Raw genomic sequence first — 18,707 nt, forward strand, 5'->3', positions numbered from 1 at the left:
CTGAAAGTGCATCATTGGATTTTGCTTTCCTTGATCTGCTTAAGGCATTTCCATAACAGTCTTGGAGTTAATACTGGTCTTTGAGTTGCTTGAAGCCCTCTAAAAGGTAGGTGTTTTACTTACCCTGAATAGCTTGGCCATTCTGAAAGCGTATAGTTGGGTTTTGCTTTTCCCTCAACTGCTTTAGAGCATTTATAAAGCAGTCATGAATATCTTTCTTACCTTAAAAACTGTATGATAAACTTCTGAAAAGTATACTAGGTACGTAGCTATTGGGTAGCTGATAGTTATGTACCAATCGGTTGATAACTTACCTAGAAATACATTGTGTCTTTCTTAAACTGTAATTGGCTTTTGCTTTCCCTGAATTGCTTAGTGCATTCTAAAATAGTTACTTGGTAGCTTAGGGTCCCTCCAGAAAGTATGAGTTACTTTACTGGCTCTGAACTATGTTCTTAAAAGTAATAGGTTGTTTAACTATCCATTCAGGAAAGAAGAAAGTTACACATGTTGCACGATAGACTTTTAACAGGGTTGTTTTATTAAGTGGTTATGTAATTGAATAAAACTGTATGATCTGACCAGTAGGATCTACTACCCTTGTAATTCTGATAGGGGAGATTTTCTAAAGTCCTACTGGTAGTAAGACATTAGTAAACTATCCTAGTGGTTTGTAGATCTCCAGCTCTTAGTATCAGTCTGTACTATCTCAGGACCTTGGTATAGTGGCAGAGCAGTCAGGTTTATCTTTAGAGATGCACTGAACCTAAGTTAGACATGCACATCAAAGAAACTCGTACACTTATAATTCATATAAAATTATATATTTATCATACATACACCAGAATTACTTTAAATTATTTATTATACTACAACATTTCAGAATACTTGAATACACTTCAAAGGAAGCTTTCACTTTTGTGTTAGTTCGTGGTTACATTTGTAGCAACGTTAGAAAGGGAAAGGACCATGTTATCGTATTATCGGTTATTACGCGCACCTGCAGTTTTTAACAGTTCATACGGTAATAATTTACTCTGCAAACACATACAGTAAAGTTACTTAAAGGGAGGAAAATGGTTAGTTAGTGTAACATTAGCCTGTTTCAAGGTTCTAGAGAGGGTTTCTTCACATAGCAAGTCTTGAGTCCAAAAACGCAACCCTAGCTAAAGGCAGTCCGGAGAGGGCTCAGTCTCGACAAGCGACAGAATACAAAGAGTTCCTGTGGATTTCATCCAGTATCTAGTGTTATAGAAGCAGTAAATTGACTAACAAGGGAGACCTTTTAAGGACTCGATCAAGGGACACAATCAGCGGCTTGAGTCAGAGGTAAGAGGGGGGTGACCCTGGGCACACCTAGGTGCACGCCCAATGCTCTGTAGTGACTTATTGGAATCAGGTAAGCAATACTTTTCCCCCAAAATACATGAGGTTAGAAGAACATTTTGTGCTGGATGCTCTGTGATGTTTCAGCTCAGGACGCAACCTCTGGATTCCTTCGTCTGATGACTGAAGGCAGGACAATGGACTGGATCTCTCTGCAGCAGTCTCGAGGCAGGTCCTGCAGCACGACTTTCAGCAACTTCTTGGTTCACTCTGCGGTTTTGGCGCCTTTTCTCCAGCACCAATAAAGGACACGGATCGCCCGGTCAATCTTCTTCACTTCCTGCAGTCCCACACTCTGATGAGGTGGTCTGGGTGAGTTGGATCGGATCTCTGGAGTGTCCTTACACTCCTTCCTTCTCCATTTGAACTGCCGTCCTGGAATAGATGCCCCCTTGTGCATTTGTCTTTGCTCAAAGTGTGCTCTTGTGGTCCGTCTTTTATCCCTGTGGGGAAGTGCAATCAGGTGTGGGTACTTGTCAATTGCCTGACTCTGCCTGACCCTGGTGTTAGGACACATCAGGTAAACGGCTCTGGTGTAAGTCCATCAATTTTCACACTGTAAGAAAGTGTTAGTGTTGGAAAGGGGGGGAGGGCAGAACTTCTAAGTATCCTACGTTGTAGGATGGGGAAAAGTTATTATAGAAATTATAAGGAAGGGGGCCCCACACGTCAGTGTCCCACTTCCACTCCCCGAAGACTCCCTCATCCAGGTGATCCTCCCCCACTGGTCCAATCCCAAGAACTGGATCCAATAATGATGGCCATGTCCTGGCCACCTGGATGACAGATCTCCGGGGACTAGCGGGTGAGACACCTTCAGCTTTCTCACACTACAGTACTAAGGCAGAACACAACATTTGAAATGCAGTGGCTTCCTTTTAATGTCTCTTTAATGTACTTGCATGAACTACTGTTCCGCAGGGATAAAGTGGGATTTTCATCCCCTTTATATTTTATATAGTGAGCCAGCACACCCCACCTTATGTGGAGTGCTGGGTAGATGCACTTTATACTCTTTCTCACTTACCTGTAACATCTGTTCTCTGCAGCAGTCTTGAGGGAGGACCTGTAGCACGACCTTCAGTAACTTCTTGGTTCACTCTGCGGTTTTGCCCCTTTTCTGCAGCACCAACAAAGGACACGGATCGCCCGATCAATCTTCTTCACTTCCTGCAGTCCCACACTCTGATGAGGTGGTCTGGGTGAGTTGGATCGGATCTCTGGAGTGTCCTTACAGGTTTGGCAAACAGTTGGATGGATTAAGCCATTCCACGACAATACACTCGAAATGGGCCACAGGTCTCCTGGTATTGGGGTTCTGCAGCTCTGGAAACTCTTGGACCTCGGGAGATGGCTCAATTCAAAGTTACTCTTGGGACTGGTTGTTCCCACCAGCCAAAGGGAAGGAGTCGTCCTCTTTGGAGCTCCTCTGTCGCACAGAAAACAGGGTCAGGACAGCAATGGTATCTTCACGGTGTTGCAAAGGGTCTGCAGGCGTCTCTGGTAGTCTTCATCTTCAGTTACTTCATCTTCCAGTGGTCGACTTGCTTTTCACTCCAAAAGCCTTACCTTTTATACAGTTCCAGCACACACCCCTCTGCAATCTCTCTCTGCAATTTACAGAATTTGGCTGTCCAACCAGGACAGTCCGGCCCCCAGTGGGAGCTAGTCCTATTCAGAAACTCTGGCAGACCAAGGAAAGGAGGGTGGGAAACTCCTCCCCCACTGCCCAGACACTCTGGAGCATAGGCGGGGATACCCAAGGGTTCCCGCCAAAGGCAAAACACACACACTGACCTCCCCCTCCCAGAATGGTAGAAGAAGGGCTAACATAGAACAACCATGCTGGTAATGATGCAAAAGAAGGGAGGCTTCAAGTTGGTACTTGGGTGCCCCTATTGTGCACTACTGACGCTATGGTCATAGCCTGCGGTGTAAAAACTACACAATAGTTGGTAGCACTTGTCCACTGCCAACAGCCATAGCTAGGAGATGGTCTATGTGACTAAAAAGTCACAGGAGCAGAGAGAAGGGGGATACTAGGTATCCCTTTGGCACTCCACTGAAGTTTGTGTGTGCCAAACTCTCAGACTATAGTGTTTTGGGAAAGATACAAAGTAGCTCTCTATCCTTAAGAACAGTGGTTATTTGAGGATATAGAAAAGGGAGTCTTAAAGGAGGACCGTAACGGTCCCCAGCAACACTACCCATAAGGAGCTGTGTGCTGCAGTAGTAAAAACACAGCTGCCTTTAAGAGCTATGGAGCAGACAGACTCCATAGTACAGGTGGAATACAAAGAATAGAGTTCCAAAAGACAGAGCCCACAAGAATGAATAAGTGGAAAAAGGCTCTACTCATTCAGGATTGAAAGAAAAAAGTCCAGAAGTCCAGCAAAATGTGCTGGGGGTTTCACTAGAAGTGGGGGTGAAGCATAACCATGATACATCTCCCTAACAATTACTTATTGTAATCTAAAAGTAACTAACCAGGTCTTGTTCCCCAAGAATAGTATATTAATATCCTGAATGCATAACCATTAGGTTTGACTCACCTTGACTTGCTTAATGCTCCTCTAAATAAGGTTATACCTTGGTTTGTACACCATAGGTATGGTGTTGATTTTTACATATGTGTTTATAAATTATGTGAATAGTACTTACTTCCCCAAGATATAGCTTGACATACTGTATTTAAAATAAACCATAATTTTTTTACAATACTTAGTATATCAGTGTTTCTTTGAACCATATCTATGCTACGATTACGATTTCTTTGTACTGGCCTACAGCCACCTCTCCTTCCTAAGATGAGCCTGACTGCTCTGTCCATGCTACCCACATCTCAGGTGGTACAGCCTTCTACTAAGAGTGGAGTTTTTGCACTTCCTCGGATATGATTTTATGAAGCCCTAAGTTGAACTTTAGAAAAACTGTCCCTAACATCTTTGCTCTTGAGATTATCCTTTAGTATGGCCATTATCTACTTTGCCTTCTGAAGAATGATTTTCAACTTTCTGCCAGTCTGCAATCTCAAAGCGTCTTCCTTATCTTCTTATGTAGTTTGGACTGTCCCTGCTGTACCAGATCCTATCCCGAGGGGAGCAAATTCTGAGCTCTGCAACTGCTAAAGACCTAATGCAGGACAACCAATGGTAAGAATCCAGCTCACTTCTTATATCCCTTTCCTTCTCTACTTCCAAACCTAATCGTATGCTACCCAAGAAAATAAATGTCCTTTCAGTCGGTGCATTTGATTTTCCCAGACTAAGCGCAGTTTGATGAAAAAGAAGTGATGCAACTGTTTAAGACCATCATATGTTTAAGAATTGCAGCCCCCTAAGGTTTTCAGTTTGTCTTTTTATGAGAAACAGAGACGCTTCCTTCATCAGGGAAACATCGAATTGTCACCTGTGATATCTGCGTATCCACAGCTGACCACGCCGGCATGCTCCACTACACAAGGAATGTTAATTGCTTTTCATGCAGCGGTGATGTTTTAAGTGAACTCTGGTACGCTCACCCATGATCCTTCTTCTGAGTACATTTGGCAGGCCTCTCACTCAGCTGGGATCAGGCAACACAGTGTCAAATGAAGGGATGTTTTACATTAAGGGTTCTCCTTGAGATGTATAAATTTGAATTAATCTCTGGTGTTAGGGAGAATTCTCTGTTTAGGCTGAATTTCCTAACCTAGTGAGTCCCCCAGCAGCTTTGCTGGATTTTTGAGGTTTATTTTTTTTCTCCTGCCAAGAGTGAGACTCTTTTACCCTCACTCTTGGACATGATTTGAGTGTGTTTCTTTGGATCTAGATGTGTTTAATGGGCTATGGGGTCTTTTACCCCATAGGGCTTCATGTGTTTTTGTGATGTGTGTTACACAGCACCCTCAGTGCAGTGACACAGGGGTGTCATAGTGACCCCCCAGTATAGACTCCATACCCTGGGACTGACTACTATCTCCCAGGGCATGTAAAGTCACCATTGACTTTACTAGTCTTAAATTCTGAACAGAACAGTACAAACCATAATATTGTGTACATACTGGCTGGGGCAATTCGATTGCCCCAGGATCTGTTAGTCGAGGGGGTACGTCTCCGTCCCCCCTGATCGAGTTTTGGCTGGTGGCAGTGGATACTACTTTTTATATTCAACCGCAAATATTTTCCTATGGGATTTCCCATTGTTTTAGGCTACTACCTTTATTTAATTATTTACGGTAGCCTCGAACATACCTCCTCCCCAGATTTCAAGGTAAATTCAACTCTGATGTTCAACAAAAAGAAATCAGGAAATCTGGGTTCACAAAGTTTAAATTCAGTTCTTAGCTCCTTCACTGTGTCAAAAGAAAGTGTTGTCAACCACTGTTCAACCAACAGAAATGTTTCTTCTCTTTCTTGAACAATAATCTTCCACTTCATTAAACCGCATCATGAATCAGTTTATATCTTTGTCCAGGTGACTTCAAAGCACTTCTGCTTTTACCTGAATAACTTGCATCCGGTTAACGGTTCACCATGCGGGTCTACTCACCTGCCCCATAGTGTTTCACATTCAACAGTGCTTCTGAAGTTTTAAATCTACTGACAACCAAAAGTAATATCACAGCTTTAACAGTCTGCAACCTCGTGATTTGTAGCAACTGTTCAGTCAATGTAACATTCACTTCAGTACTTCTCAAGACCTTCAAATAGGCAAGGCACTCTTCCTGAACATTTGCCTTTCAGAAGGGCAGCCTCTTTGCCACTTTTATCTCTCTGCCACTTCAACAACAAAACTGCCTTTAAAATGTATGCTTCTACTTTTCTTTGTCTCGGTTTTGGCAATGTGAGCCATGTAAACTTTAGGGAACAATCACCATCAACATGCTTTACCTTTTTACAGCCTATTCACCTCTTTGCTTGCCAAACAGAGTAGTTTAATTGTATGCCGTGTTGTTCATTTCTTTTTGTTTTAAACAATGTTTGACCCACTCTTGGCTCTGGCAATACTTGCATCTCTCTTAGATTAGGCAATGCTTGCGCTGCTGTTAGGCAAGATTGTATGCAACACCCTTTCGGTGCACTACAACAACCCTGACCTCCTGACAATAGGAACCCAACCTTTGGTATAAGTCATACTACACAGGTTAGTAGTGTGGCTGAGCAGCCAGGCTTATCTCAAGAGGGGTCAATGTGAGCTGTAGGGGATTTGCACAGAGATTCACAGTGACAAGTATTCAAATAAACACTTAAATAATTTTTTATTCAAGAAACCTTGTGTTTATCAGTCAGTTAGAGTAAGCCTTCTTCAGAAGGGAGCAATATAAAAGTAACACTCAAATACACTTCAAAACACACACTCTTAATATCCTAAAATCAGTAAAGACCCTTTTGGGATGGCCCACAGTCATAACCTACTTCCTCAGGTGACTTCAATAGCTAATGTGCTGGGGACGTTCATATCTTACTGTTGCATTTAGAATACTTTTTAGAAATTGTTTAAAGGAAAAGGTTATTAGAACAAACAAGAGATGACAAATTCTCTTAAGCAGGCACATACTTTTGGATGCCCTAGGCTGAGTCATTCAGGTATAACAGGCTAAGCCAAAGTCAATGGGCAAAAGTCTTATATGGGCTGAAGCACTTCTGGTAGGTAAGTAGAAAGTCTTTGCACAATATTTTAGAAGTCTTTGAAGAAAAGAAGAATCAAATGTAGGGCCACAAGCTGATTAAACTTGTGAGTAGTAGAAGAAGCAGGTAACTCTACAATAAGAGGTAAGTTCTCTCAGACCTTACAGTACCTTTGTATTGAAGAAAAAGTGCAGCAGCTGACTTCTGTTCCTGTGCAGCTCTGCAGATCTCGCTGTTCCTGGGCCTCAGTCATGGGGACAAGAGGGAGGACGTCGGGGGACTCCTGCAATGGGATGGTCACTGCTCGCAACAGGCAATCTTTGCAGCAAGAGGCACTTCGGTGTTTCAGCTCTTCGCGACTACCGCAAATAGCAACACCGCGGTTCCTGGCTGTCGAGATGGACTTTCCTTGATTGTGGGGTCCCACACTCTGTTGAGAGGGCTCAGGCTCGGTCAGTCCTGCTTCCTGGGAGTTCGGAGGATCTTCCTGGAGCTCTTGGCCAACTTAAAAGCAACACACACAATCTGGTGGTCCTCTCCATGGCTATTCGGTTCCACAGCAACTACTCTGTGGAAAGGCAACCAGCTCAGAGAGAATGTCCAGGTGGCTTATTTTGGAGTTGATTGGTCCCACCAACTGAAGGGAGAAGTCATTCTTGCAGGGGCTTCTCTGTCGATATGAATTTGGAGTTTCAGCACAGCAGCAGGGCTTCACCGTGCAAACCAACGGTTCAGGAGTTGCAGCAGGCGTCCTCTTCAAGTTCTTCTTCGGTTCCTTCGTCCAGTGGTCGACTCTGCCTTCCAAGCCAAAAGCCTCGCCTTTTATCCGGTTCTATCCCATTCATTCCAGCATAGCTTTCAGTCACCCAGCAGGGTGGATGTCCTTGAAGGACAGCCGGCCAATCATCAGAGTGCATTTGGGTCTCCTAGGAGACTAAGCACAGGGTGTTTCGGGCACCCCTCTCACTTCCTGCCCACCCCAGACACCCTGGAGCCAGAGGCTGGCTTCACCCGTGAATCCCGCCAAGGGCCAATCAAACAATAGGACCAAACCTGGTTTGGCGCGCAGAGTAAATCTCAAGAAGGACCTTTCCACAAAGAAATGGTGAAAAAAGAAGACCAGGGCCATTTTGACCAAAATGGCACCCTTGGGAGCTTTGCTTCAGCTGCAAACGCAGCCCGTGGTAAATGCACACCACGGTAGTCAAAATTAAACCACTGCCACCAGCCATTCAGTGAGAAAAGGGTAACATACAAATGTTACATGAGAAGCTAGACAAAGGGGATGCTAGGTAACCCCTCCAGCACCCTATTGTAAGAGAGTGTGTGCTGAGTCTAGACAGTTACAAATGGAAGTAAAGTCAATTTCACTTTACTGCTCTGGGAAACAGTAGTTTATCCAAGAGAAGGTATTTAAACCTTTGGGAAATCTGAAAGTCTTCCCTGTGCCACTGCACTGAAGCTGCTGTGTGACTCTTCGCTTCACCAGAAATACAGAAAAGGTACTCACAGAAACTAGAGTCTTTATCCACGAGGTTCTCTTTTCCTGCCACCGGTCTGAAGAAATGCTATGTCTCCCAGGAAGCGCTGAAGAGACCAGGGGCTGGGCTCCAAGCGCCCTGTGGGCGGCATCCTCTGGAAAACATCCGGGGAATAAAACCCGATACAGGTAAGACCAGAGATCCTCCAATACTAGACTGTAGTAGTTTGTGGTGAAGGGTGACTGCGTGGACTGTGCTCCGTGCACAGAGGAGAATCTTGTTGGTGCCGTAATCTGGACACTCCGATGGCTTAAGGAGCAGCACGGCAATGGAAACAGGTAGGCGGTGCCGGACCCGGAGACTCTGAAGTGCTGAATGAGAAGTCGTGAAGGAAGGAGCTGCACGACAAAGGAGGCAGGTAGGAGGTGCCGGAGCTGGACGCTCGGCGGGGCTGAAAGCGACGCCGAGTTGAAAGGTGCATAACGGCAAAGGGGAAGGGAACACAGTGCTGGAGCTGCGGAGCTATCAGAATGGAAGCCTAGCAGTAGTCAAGGGGAAAGAAAGGAGCCAGAAAGGAGGATATAACATAGAAAAAGAATAGGCACACCAAAGTCTGTGAAAACAAGAATAGGTAGGTTTTTTGCAAGCAAGCGTAATGCAAAGAAAGCTGCACAAGGTGCGGAGCGAGTAGCAATGCACCTACCCCTTCCTTTGCTGGAGAGGTATAGTATCTGGATAGTGGAGGCCGCCATCTTGAGGAGAACTAGACCTACACGTGGGATTCACAAAAAGGGAACCAAATAGGCGCCATGTTGGTTTCTGTATCAAATAATGGGGATGGTGCATTTTCCAGTTTTTCCAGTATGACCTTTGGGTTTTCCTAACAGTGACACAAGGTACAAGATGATGCCTATGGAGTTTGTCAGGCTCCATAACCAAAAGAAATCGCATTAAAATACACGAGAGAGTGGGGAAAAAGGGTCTCACTCTCTCCAGTTTAAAAAAAAATCAAGTCCTTAAAATCCAGCTAAGTCGCGGGGGGTCTCTAAGGTGGAGCGAATTAGCACATTTCTGAGAATTGTCACTAACGCTCATCCCCTCAGACTAAGGGACGGGAGGATTTAATACATCCCTGGATGATTTGCCTTACTCTAGTCGGTCATGCTTTCTGGAGATACATCAGCATTTTGGTTATTACACCCTGACCTGTGTTCAATGGTAAAATCAAACCCCTCTAGGCTGATTGACCATCTTAACAATTTAGGATTTTCCCCCCTTCATCTGCATTAACCATCTCAAAGGTTGGTGGTCTGTTTGAATTACAAAAGTAGATCCATACAAGTATGGTCTAAACATTTTCAAAGACCACACAATGGCAAAACACTCACGTTCTATGGCTGCCCACCTTGTCTCAGGTTCCTTCAGTTTCCTACTGATGAAGCAGATTGGGTGTTTTCTGCCTTTCTCATGCAGCCGACTCAAAACTGCACCTATACCTGTATTGGAAGCATCTGTCTGTACAATAAAGGATTGGTTGTAGTCAGGAGCTCTTAAGACTGGAGCTTGACAAAGGGGCTTTCTTAAGTACTTCAAATGCCTTAGTGCACTCCTCATTCCACCTGACCTTCTTGGGGAATTTGGGTGAGATCACAGTCAATGGAGAAGCTATGGTCCCATAGTTCTCATTTAAGTTCCTATAGTAGTAACCTGTGAGACCTAAAAAAGGCTCTCACTTGGGTAGTAGGGGTGGCCCATTCTTGTACAGCTTGTACTTTGCTAGGCAATCGCCTTATTTCACCTCCTCCTACCTCATGTCAAAGATAGACCACTTTACTCTGACCATTTGACATTTACTTGCCTTTATGGTCAGACTGGCCTGCTCAAGAGCCTGCAATACATATCCTAAGTGGTCAATATGTTCCTTCCAAGTAGGGATGAACACTGCAATGTCATCCAAGTATGCCATGCAGAAGTCCTCCATCCGATTCAGAACATGATTCACCATCCTTTGGAATGTAGCAGGTGCATTCTTTAATCCAAAAGGCATAACCTTAAACTGGTAGAGGCCTCCTGGGGTTGAAAATGCAGTTTTCTCCTTGGCATGGTCTGTCAGAGCTATTTGCCAATAGCTTGAGGTTAGGTCAAATGTACTGAGGTACTTGGCTGAACCAAGTTTGTCCACCAGCTCGTCTGTCCTAGGTAAAGGATGGGCATCAGTCGTGGTGACTGCATTAAGAACTCTATAGTCAACACAGAATCTCAACTATTTGGATCCTTCCTTTGGTACTAGCACAACTGGACTAGACCATGGACTTGTAGATGGCTCTATTACCCCAAGATCAAGCATTGTGTTGACCTCTTCCTTTATGTGGGTTCTTATATGGTCTGACATACTGTAACCTCTGCTTTTAACAGGTAAACAGTCACCAGTGAGAATTTCATGCTGGCCCCAAGGGGCCACGCCTGTGATGATGAAAACAGAGGGGCAAACTGATTTAACAGAGCTTAGCACTCCTCCTGTTCCAGTGTCAGATCAGAAGAGAGATTAACTCCTACCTTTCCATCTAAAGGTTGTCCCCTGAGGAGGTCAGGTAGAGGATTCTCCAGGTAGAGGATTATTCTCCTCTTCTTGAGCAGAGGCTAGAAGCAAAGCTCCCAGTTCAGGTCTAGAGACATAGGCCTTTAGGCGGTTGGTGTGAAAGACCCTGGGGGCCTCCTTAGGATTGCCAAAGTCCACCAAATAATTGACCTCCAAGTTTTCCCACAACCTTGAAGGGTCCAATCCATTTGTCCTGTAAGGCCATCTGCCTTGTAGGTACCATAACTAGAACTAGGTGGTCTTGAGTAAACTCAACCATGTTGGCCTTCTGGTCATGCCAATGCTTCACCAGAGCCTGACCTGCTTTCAAGTTATCTGAAGCTTCTGTCACCATGTGTGTCATTCTCCTTCGGAGACCTAACACATAGTCAGTGACTCTCACTGGCGTGTGGGAAGGAGCACTCTCCAACCCCTCCTTGATTAGGGCCAATGGATCTCTCACTGGATGACCATAGAGAAGCTCAAAGGGGCTGAAGCCAACCCATTCTTGAGGGACTTCTGTATAAGCAAAGAGAAGGCATGGCAGCAGGAAGTTCCACTTTCTTCTAAGGGATTCTTCTAAAGCACCTATCATGCTCTCTGTTGAACCTCTCCACCAACCCATTGGTTTGGAGATGGTAGGCTGTTGAGAACATGTAGGTCACTCCGCAGTTTTTCCACATGGCTTGCATGTAGTGGGACATAAAGTTGGATCCCCTGTCAGAGATAACCTCCTTAGGAAAATCTACTCTGGTAAAAATACCAAGTAGGGCCTTAGCCACTGCCTGAGCAGTAACAGTCCTCTTGGGTATGGCTTCAAGATACCCAGTAGCATGGTCTACCACAACCAATATAAATCAGTTGCCTGAAGATGTTGGAGGGTCTAAGGGACCAACAATGTCGATTCCTACCCTCTGAAAAAGGGGCTCACGCCACTGAGAGAGACACCAAAGGTGCCACATTCTTGGCTCCACTCTTGCCAGATGCCGGACAAGTGTGATAGCTTCTACAGAATTTATCTACATCAGACCCCATCTTAGGCCAGTAGAAATAAAGAGACCAGCCAAAGGAATCTCATGGGCTAACTGTAGAAACAGAGGTCTCACCTTCTGAGGCACTACAAATCTTCTTTAATCCCCTGGGGTAAACTCTATAGGTTCACTGTAGAGGAGGCCATCCTCCCAGTATAACCTGTGCTTCCCTAGCTCTTGCTCTTCCAGATGGGAAGCTGCCTGTTGGCGAAGACCTTCAAGAGTAGGACACTCTCTTTGACCTCTGCTGAAGTCTGCCCTACAGGGGCCTCCTTATGCAAGCAAGGTCTGCAGCTCAGGATGGTCTTTAGGATCCAGATGTCCAGCAGGAGGAAGGTCTTCTTCCAGCTGTGTGTCATCAGTGGCTGATTCAACCTCTTCTGGTTCACACTCAGCTGGTGGAGGAGTCACTGGTGTGACTTTGGACTGTCCTCTCGGGAATGTACTAGTTTGATGCACAGGAGTGCTATCCTTCTTGTTTCTGGAGACTTTGGGTTTCCCCTTTGTCTCTTTCTTCCTGGAAATAGACGTTTGCTCTTCATGTGGACTGGGTGTTACTGGTACTTCTGTAACAACCCACTGAGAGTCATTTGAAGTGAGGTCTCTGGCTTTCATTGTCTGCTCCTGCTTCCTTTTGCTGGGAGGCCTTTGGGTGCTTGATACAACTCTGAGAGTCTTTAAGTAATTCCCAAGCAGGACTCTCCCAGCACCTCATTTTGTACACTGACAGGTATTCTTACAGTCAAATGGTTGCACTGGATGAGAGCTGGTAATATTGGAACCATCTGGATAGGGCCTCCAGCAAGATTAGTGGGGCATTTGGGTGCCTTAGCAACATCCTCAGGTTTGAAAAAGGTTTCATCCATCACTGTGATGCTGGCCCCAGTGTCTCTAATGGCAGGGGTCTCCTGACCATTTACAAGTACACTGTCCATGTAGTATTCTTTGGTGTTATCTGTTATAGAGTTATACACATCTACATTCTGCTGTTCCCACCGACCCAGGGACACTAAAGAAACACTGGCAGAGACTCCAATGGGGTCTTCAGCAAATAGTTGAAAGTTTCCACTTGCCATATGAACTTCTCCCTCAGAGATGAAGGCTAAGGAGGCAGTGTGGACCGCTGAAGGTTTACCCTTGCACCTGGAATCCCCTTTCAGATGGTCAGTTGACCCACAAGCATAACATTTTCCAAATGTTTTGACAAATGGGGGCTTCTGCTGACCTCCCTCTGGTTTGGCACCAGAGGTTTCACTAGACTGACCTGGTTTCTCAAATGGCTTACCCTTCTTATGTTTGTGGCCCTCTTTTGGTGGGGAGGTTTTAGAATTCTGTTTGTCACCTTCCTTGTGCTGTTTCCCCTCATCCTTTTTGTGAGTGGCCCCAGCATTCTTATGAGTAGCCCTGTTGGCAACCCACAAGTCAGCAGTTTTTGCTAGTTTCTTGGGATCAATCTCTTTTGAGTCAGCCAAGTTCTTTCTCATCTCAGGAGAGCAGGCATGAAACATAGGTTCCAACAAAAACAGATTTTTAATTCCACTCTGTAACCTTTCATGTTAAAGGATATTTGTACCGCACACTATCACCACCGGAGTGGCCCCTGAACCCAACCATCTAAGTTTTTCAAACATTCACACACCGAGGTAGTCCAAGGGGTACCATCAGTCTTTTTGAGGGTCCTAAACCTCTCAAGGTACTGGGAAGGAGTTTTCCCTAATCAAGCTATCAAAGCTAACTTCACATTTTCATACTCCAATCTTTCAAGGTCCCCCACCTCCATTACAGTGTCAGTTACAACCTGGGGGAGCCTAGACAAAAGCCAAGGAATTAACTGATTCTCTGTGAAACCCTGAATCCCATAGTTATATTCAAAAGCACCCAACCAATCCAAAATATCGAGTTTCACATCATACATACTCACTGCTTCTTTAGGCATGCAAGGTCTCTTTGGACTGGAAGACCTAGAAGAGACTGGGATAGAAACATTTTCAAGAGACAATTCTTTAATTTCAAGAGCATGTTGCATTTCCATTTCCCTTAGTTTGATGTCCTGATGTTTGGTTTCAGCTAGGATTTGTAATCTTTTGAACTCTAACTCCAGTCTAATTTTCTCAAGAGACACACATTCTGGACTCTGTGGTGGACCTTGTGGGGTCCCTTTGGATACAGTTTGAGGCAAACGGGCCTGTTGAGGTAAAGAGGGGCTATCTTCCTGAGACTTCTGACTCTTCAACAATGTTAGAGTTAGACTCCGAATTATCATCCCCATTATCATTTTCCACATTTCCTGGGGTTAGTAGGTGTGACAGGCCTATTGCCCAGACTTTGATTATTCAACAATCTTGCAATTAGTTAATTTTTCTTTACTTTAACAGGGAGATTCCTGATTTTACATATTTCTTTCAGTTGCTCTACTGTTAAAATGATCTGGGCTTCCTGCCTGAAGTTATCCATATCTGGCATGTTACAATTGCTTTTCTAGTGGAGCTTAGCCTTGTGAAGGTGTTTAGTTGAACAAAGGAAAAGTAAATTCTTAGTGCAACAACTCTACAATATATCCTCACTGCCTGCCACCAGAGTTGGACAAGATTGTATGCAGTACCCTTTGGGTGCACTACAACAACCCTGACCTCCTAGCAATAGTAGCCCAGCCTTTGTTATAGGTTTTTACTACACAGGTTGGTAGTGTGGCTGAGCAGCCAGGCTTATCTGAAGAGGGGTCAATGTGAGCTGTATTGGGAGTTGCACAGAGATTCACAGTGACAAGTATTCAATAAACACACAAAAGGTTTCTTGAATAAACAATTATTAATTTATTTATCAGTCAGTTAGAGTAAGCCTTCTTCAGAAGGGAGCAATATAAAAGTAACACTCAAATATACTTCAGAACACACACTTCATATCCCAAAATCAGTATAGACCCTTTTGGGATGGCCCAAAGTCACAACCTAGACCCTCAGGTGACTTCAATAGCTAGGGTGCTGGGGACATTAATATCTTACTGTTGCATTTAGAATACTTTTTAGAAATTGGTTAAAGGAAAAGATTATTAGAACAAACGAGATAACAAATATTCTTAAGCAGGCAAATACTTTTAGATCCACTAAGAGTCATTCAGGTTAAGTCAAAGTCAATGGGAAAAAGTACTTATATGGGCTGAAGCACTTCTGGTAAGTAAGTAGAACAAGTATTTGCACAATGTTTTAGAAGTCTTGGAAGAAAAGAAGAATCAAATGTAGGGCCACAAGCTGATTAGACTTGTGAGTAGTAGAAGATGCAAGCAACTCTACCATAAGAGGTAAGTTCTCTCAGACTTTACAGTACCTTTGTATTGAAGTAGTAGTGCAGCAGATGACTTCTGTTCCTGTGCAGCTCTGCAGATCTCACTGTTCTGGGCTTCAGTCGTGGAGACAAGAGGGAGGACGTCGGGCGACTCCTGCCCTGCAATGGGACGGTCACAGCTCGCAATCGGCAATCTTTCCAACAAGTGGCACTTCGATGTTTCAGCTCCTCGCGACTACCACAAATAGCAACACTGCGGTTCCTGGCTGTCGAGATGGACTTTCCTTGCTTCTGGGGTCCCACACTCTGTTGAGGGGGCTCAGGCTCAGTCAGTCCTGCTTCCTGGGAGTCCGGAGGATCTCCCTGGAGCTCTTGGCCAACTTAAAAGCAACACACACAATCTGGTGTTCCTCTCCCTGGCTATTCGGTTTCCAGCAGCAACTCTGTGGAAAGGCAACCAGCTCAGAGAGAATGTCCAGGTGGATTATTTTGGAGTTGATTGGTCCCACCAACTCAAGGGGAGAAGTCTTCCTTGCAGGGGCTTCTCTATTGATACGAATTTGGAGTTTCAGCACAGCAGCAGGGCTTCACTGTGCAAATCAACGGTCCAGGAGTTGTAGCAGGCGTCCTCTTCAAGTTCTTCTTCGGTTCCTTAGCCCAGTGGTCGAGACTGCCTTCCAAGCCAAAAGCCTTGCCTTTAATTCAGCTCTCTCCCATTCATTCCAGCCTTGCTGTCGGTCACCCAGCGGAGTGGCTGTCCTGCCGGACAGTCAGCCGGCCAATCATCACAGAGTGCCTTTGGGTCTCCTAGGAGACTAAGCTCAGGGAGTTCCGGGCACCTCCCCTTACTTCCTGCCCACCCCAGACACCCTGGAGCCAGAGGCGGGCTTCACTCGTGAATCCTGCCAAAGGCAAAGGGAATAATGGGACCAAATCTGGTTTGGCACGCAGATAAATCTCAAGAAGGACCTTTCCACAAAGAAATGGCGAAAAAAGAAGACTGGGGCCATTTTGATAAAAATGGCACCCTTGGGTGCTTTACTGCAGCTGTGAATGCAGCCTGCGGTAAATGCACACCACGGCAGTTAAAATTAAACCACTGCCACCAGCCATTCAGTGAGAAAAGGGAAACATAAAAATGTTACATGAGAAGCTAGACAAATGGGATACTAGGTAACCCCTCCAGCACCCTATTGTAAGATGGTGTGTGCTGGGTCTAGACAGTTACAAATGTAAGTAAAGTCAATTTCACTTTACTGCTTTGGGAAACAGTAGTTTATTCCAGAGAAGGTATTTAAACCTTTGGGAAATCTGAAAGACTTCCTTGTGCCACTGCCCTGAAGGTGCTGTGTGACACAATGTACAAGATGATGCCTATGGCGTTTGCCAGGCTCCATAACCAAAAGAAACAGAGTTCAGAAATCACATTAGAATACATGAGTGTGGGAAAAAGGGTCTCACTCTCTCCAGGTTAAAAAAAATCAAGTCTTCAAAATCCAGCAAAGTTGCTGGGGGGTCTCTAAGGTGGAGGAAATCAGCACATTTCTGAGAATTCTCCCTAACAGCCACTCTAGGATTAGGCAAGGCTTGTTTCCCCAAACTCACAATTAGTAATATTCAGTCACTGAACTTTAGTGTAACATTAGCTGGGGTACCCAGCGTTGCCCGTTTCCTGATCGAGTGGTGTCTCATGTGCCTTGGAGGATGTTGCTCTTGTCCTCTTGTTGGCAAGTCTTGCTTCAGTTTGCTCTGGTGTCTCATTTGCCCTGGAGAAAGTTGTTCTTGTCCTCTGGTCGGCATATTTTGCTGCTGTTAGTTGTTTCAGAAGCTCTTGATATTGATTTTCGCTTTGCATCAGATGGAGCTTTTCCAAGTGATGTTTGTTTTTTGTGATTGATTGTGCGCTCTTGTTGTGAATGAACTTAAGTAAACGGTAACCTTGTCATTTCCCATATTTGGAGTGGTGTGATACGTTCTTTTTTTTTTATTCTCTTTAAAAAATGCTTTAATGAACTGTACACAATAGTAATACATTTCAAAGGAATAACCAACACATCGAACATTTTGCTTCAGACACATTTCCAAATGTTGCCTCCTTCTAGTACCTACTGTAGTGAATCGGGGTGAGCATCAGTAAATGAGGGTGTCTAGGGAGTGCATTTTATGCATCCAAACATAGACCACAATCTTGCCCCAGACAAATGAATCCATGCAAAATTTGGTAGCATTGGGTTCAACAGTGTGTATTTGTATAGCATAAACGCACACACACTCATACATACATTCAGCTTTATATATTAGATTATTTCCAACTACTTAATGATTTATTCTTAGGTTAACCTTTTACCTCAGAATCATTTTTCGGCACATGCGACCAGTCTGTTTTCTGAGGTTAACTATTTAAAGTGTTTTCAAAGCTTTTCACTCTTAAGTGAGTAAAAGTAATGGAGTTCAGTTATACGCGAGTGCTACTTTTCAGCTTCTCATTGTCCGACATTCTCCGGTCGGTTTGGTACAGCTTTCACTCGTATGTGAGTGATTCTACTGAATACAGTTGCCTGCCTTTGATCATGCAAGGGCTCTGAACGCTTGGTAAGACTCACCAGCTTCTGTCTGGCTCCCTTCGTGTCGCACAGAACTTGGACTGCTTCAAGCCTCTTTTGGGCACACACCCTTCCTCTGTGAAGGTGCCTCTGACCCCACTGGATAGTCACAGAGCTCCTCTAACTCCCAGGACCCTCTGCTGCATAACACTTCTCACTCAGCCACGGCCTCCGGCACGCTTCCTGCTGTGCAATTTATGCAATTAGGTTCACATGGGGAAAAACGGTCTTTCTTCATGCCCTCTGCAGCGCAACCTCTGCACTTCAGAGTTGGGGCAAACAGGACCCACTCAGGACAAGCAGCTGAAATTTGCATGGTTAAAGAACTGGTGTTTGTCCGTTTCAATCTCTTCTGTCTGGATTGCCAACACTGTGCTCTGCTTCTGCTGCCGCTACTGCTGCAACCTCCCCAGCCAGGTGTGCAGTGATATAATCGTGGCAAAAAAGTTTCCTGTACAAATAAATCACGGCAGAAATGCTGTGGTTTGAACCCGTTAAAGGTGTACCCCATTGCACCATTTAAGGGGAGCGACGGTTGTGGTGGTGTCCCCTGCATCCTTTACATGGATTGCAGCGGCAAAACAACAGCCTTTTTGCTCCGATATTTTGTGTCCACAGCCATATTTGCAGCAAATTTAACACATGGAACCCCCAGCCACAGCTCCATCTCCTTCTAATGGCCTGCACAGGAGTGTGCCTTTTAAGCCTCTCTGCTTCCCCCAGGTGTGGGTTATTAA

At 44.8% G+C, this 18,707-nt stretch overlaps 1 protein-coding gene across 1 annotated transcript in view; it reads left to right on the forward strand.

The window, feature by feature from the left end:
• Positions 1 to 18,707, forward strand: part of PATL1 (PAT1 homolog 1, processing body mRNA decay factor) — a 706,345-nt gene that overhangs the window by 601,243 nt on the left and 86,395 nt on the right. The window contains exon 17 of the mRNA XM_069628825.1: positions 4,447 to 4,538. Coding sequence (XP_069484926.1) covers positions 4,447 to 4,538 — 92 coding nt within the window. The remainder of the gene's footprint in view (positions 1 to 4,446; positions 4,539 to 18,707) is intronic.

Source organism: Ambystoma mexicanum, chromosome 12 (assembly GCF_040938575.1).
Source record: "Ambystoma mexicanum isolate Mex_15411 chromosome 12, UKY_AmexF1_1, whole genome shotgun sequence".
Taxonomy (NCBI): Eukaryota; Metazoa; Chordata; class Amphibia; order Caudata; family Ambystomatidae; genus Ambystoma; species Ambystoma mexicanum.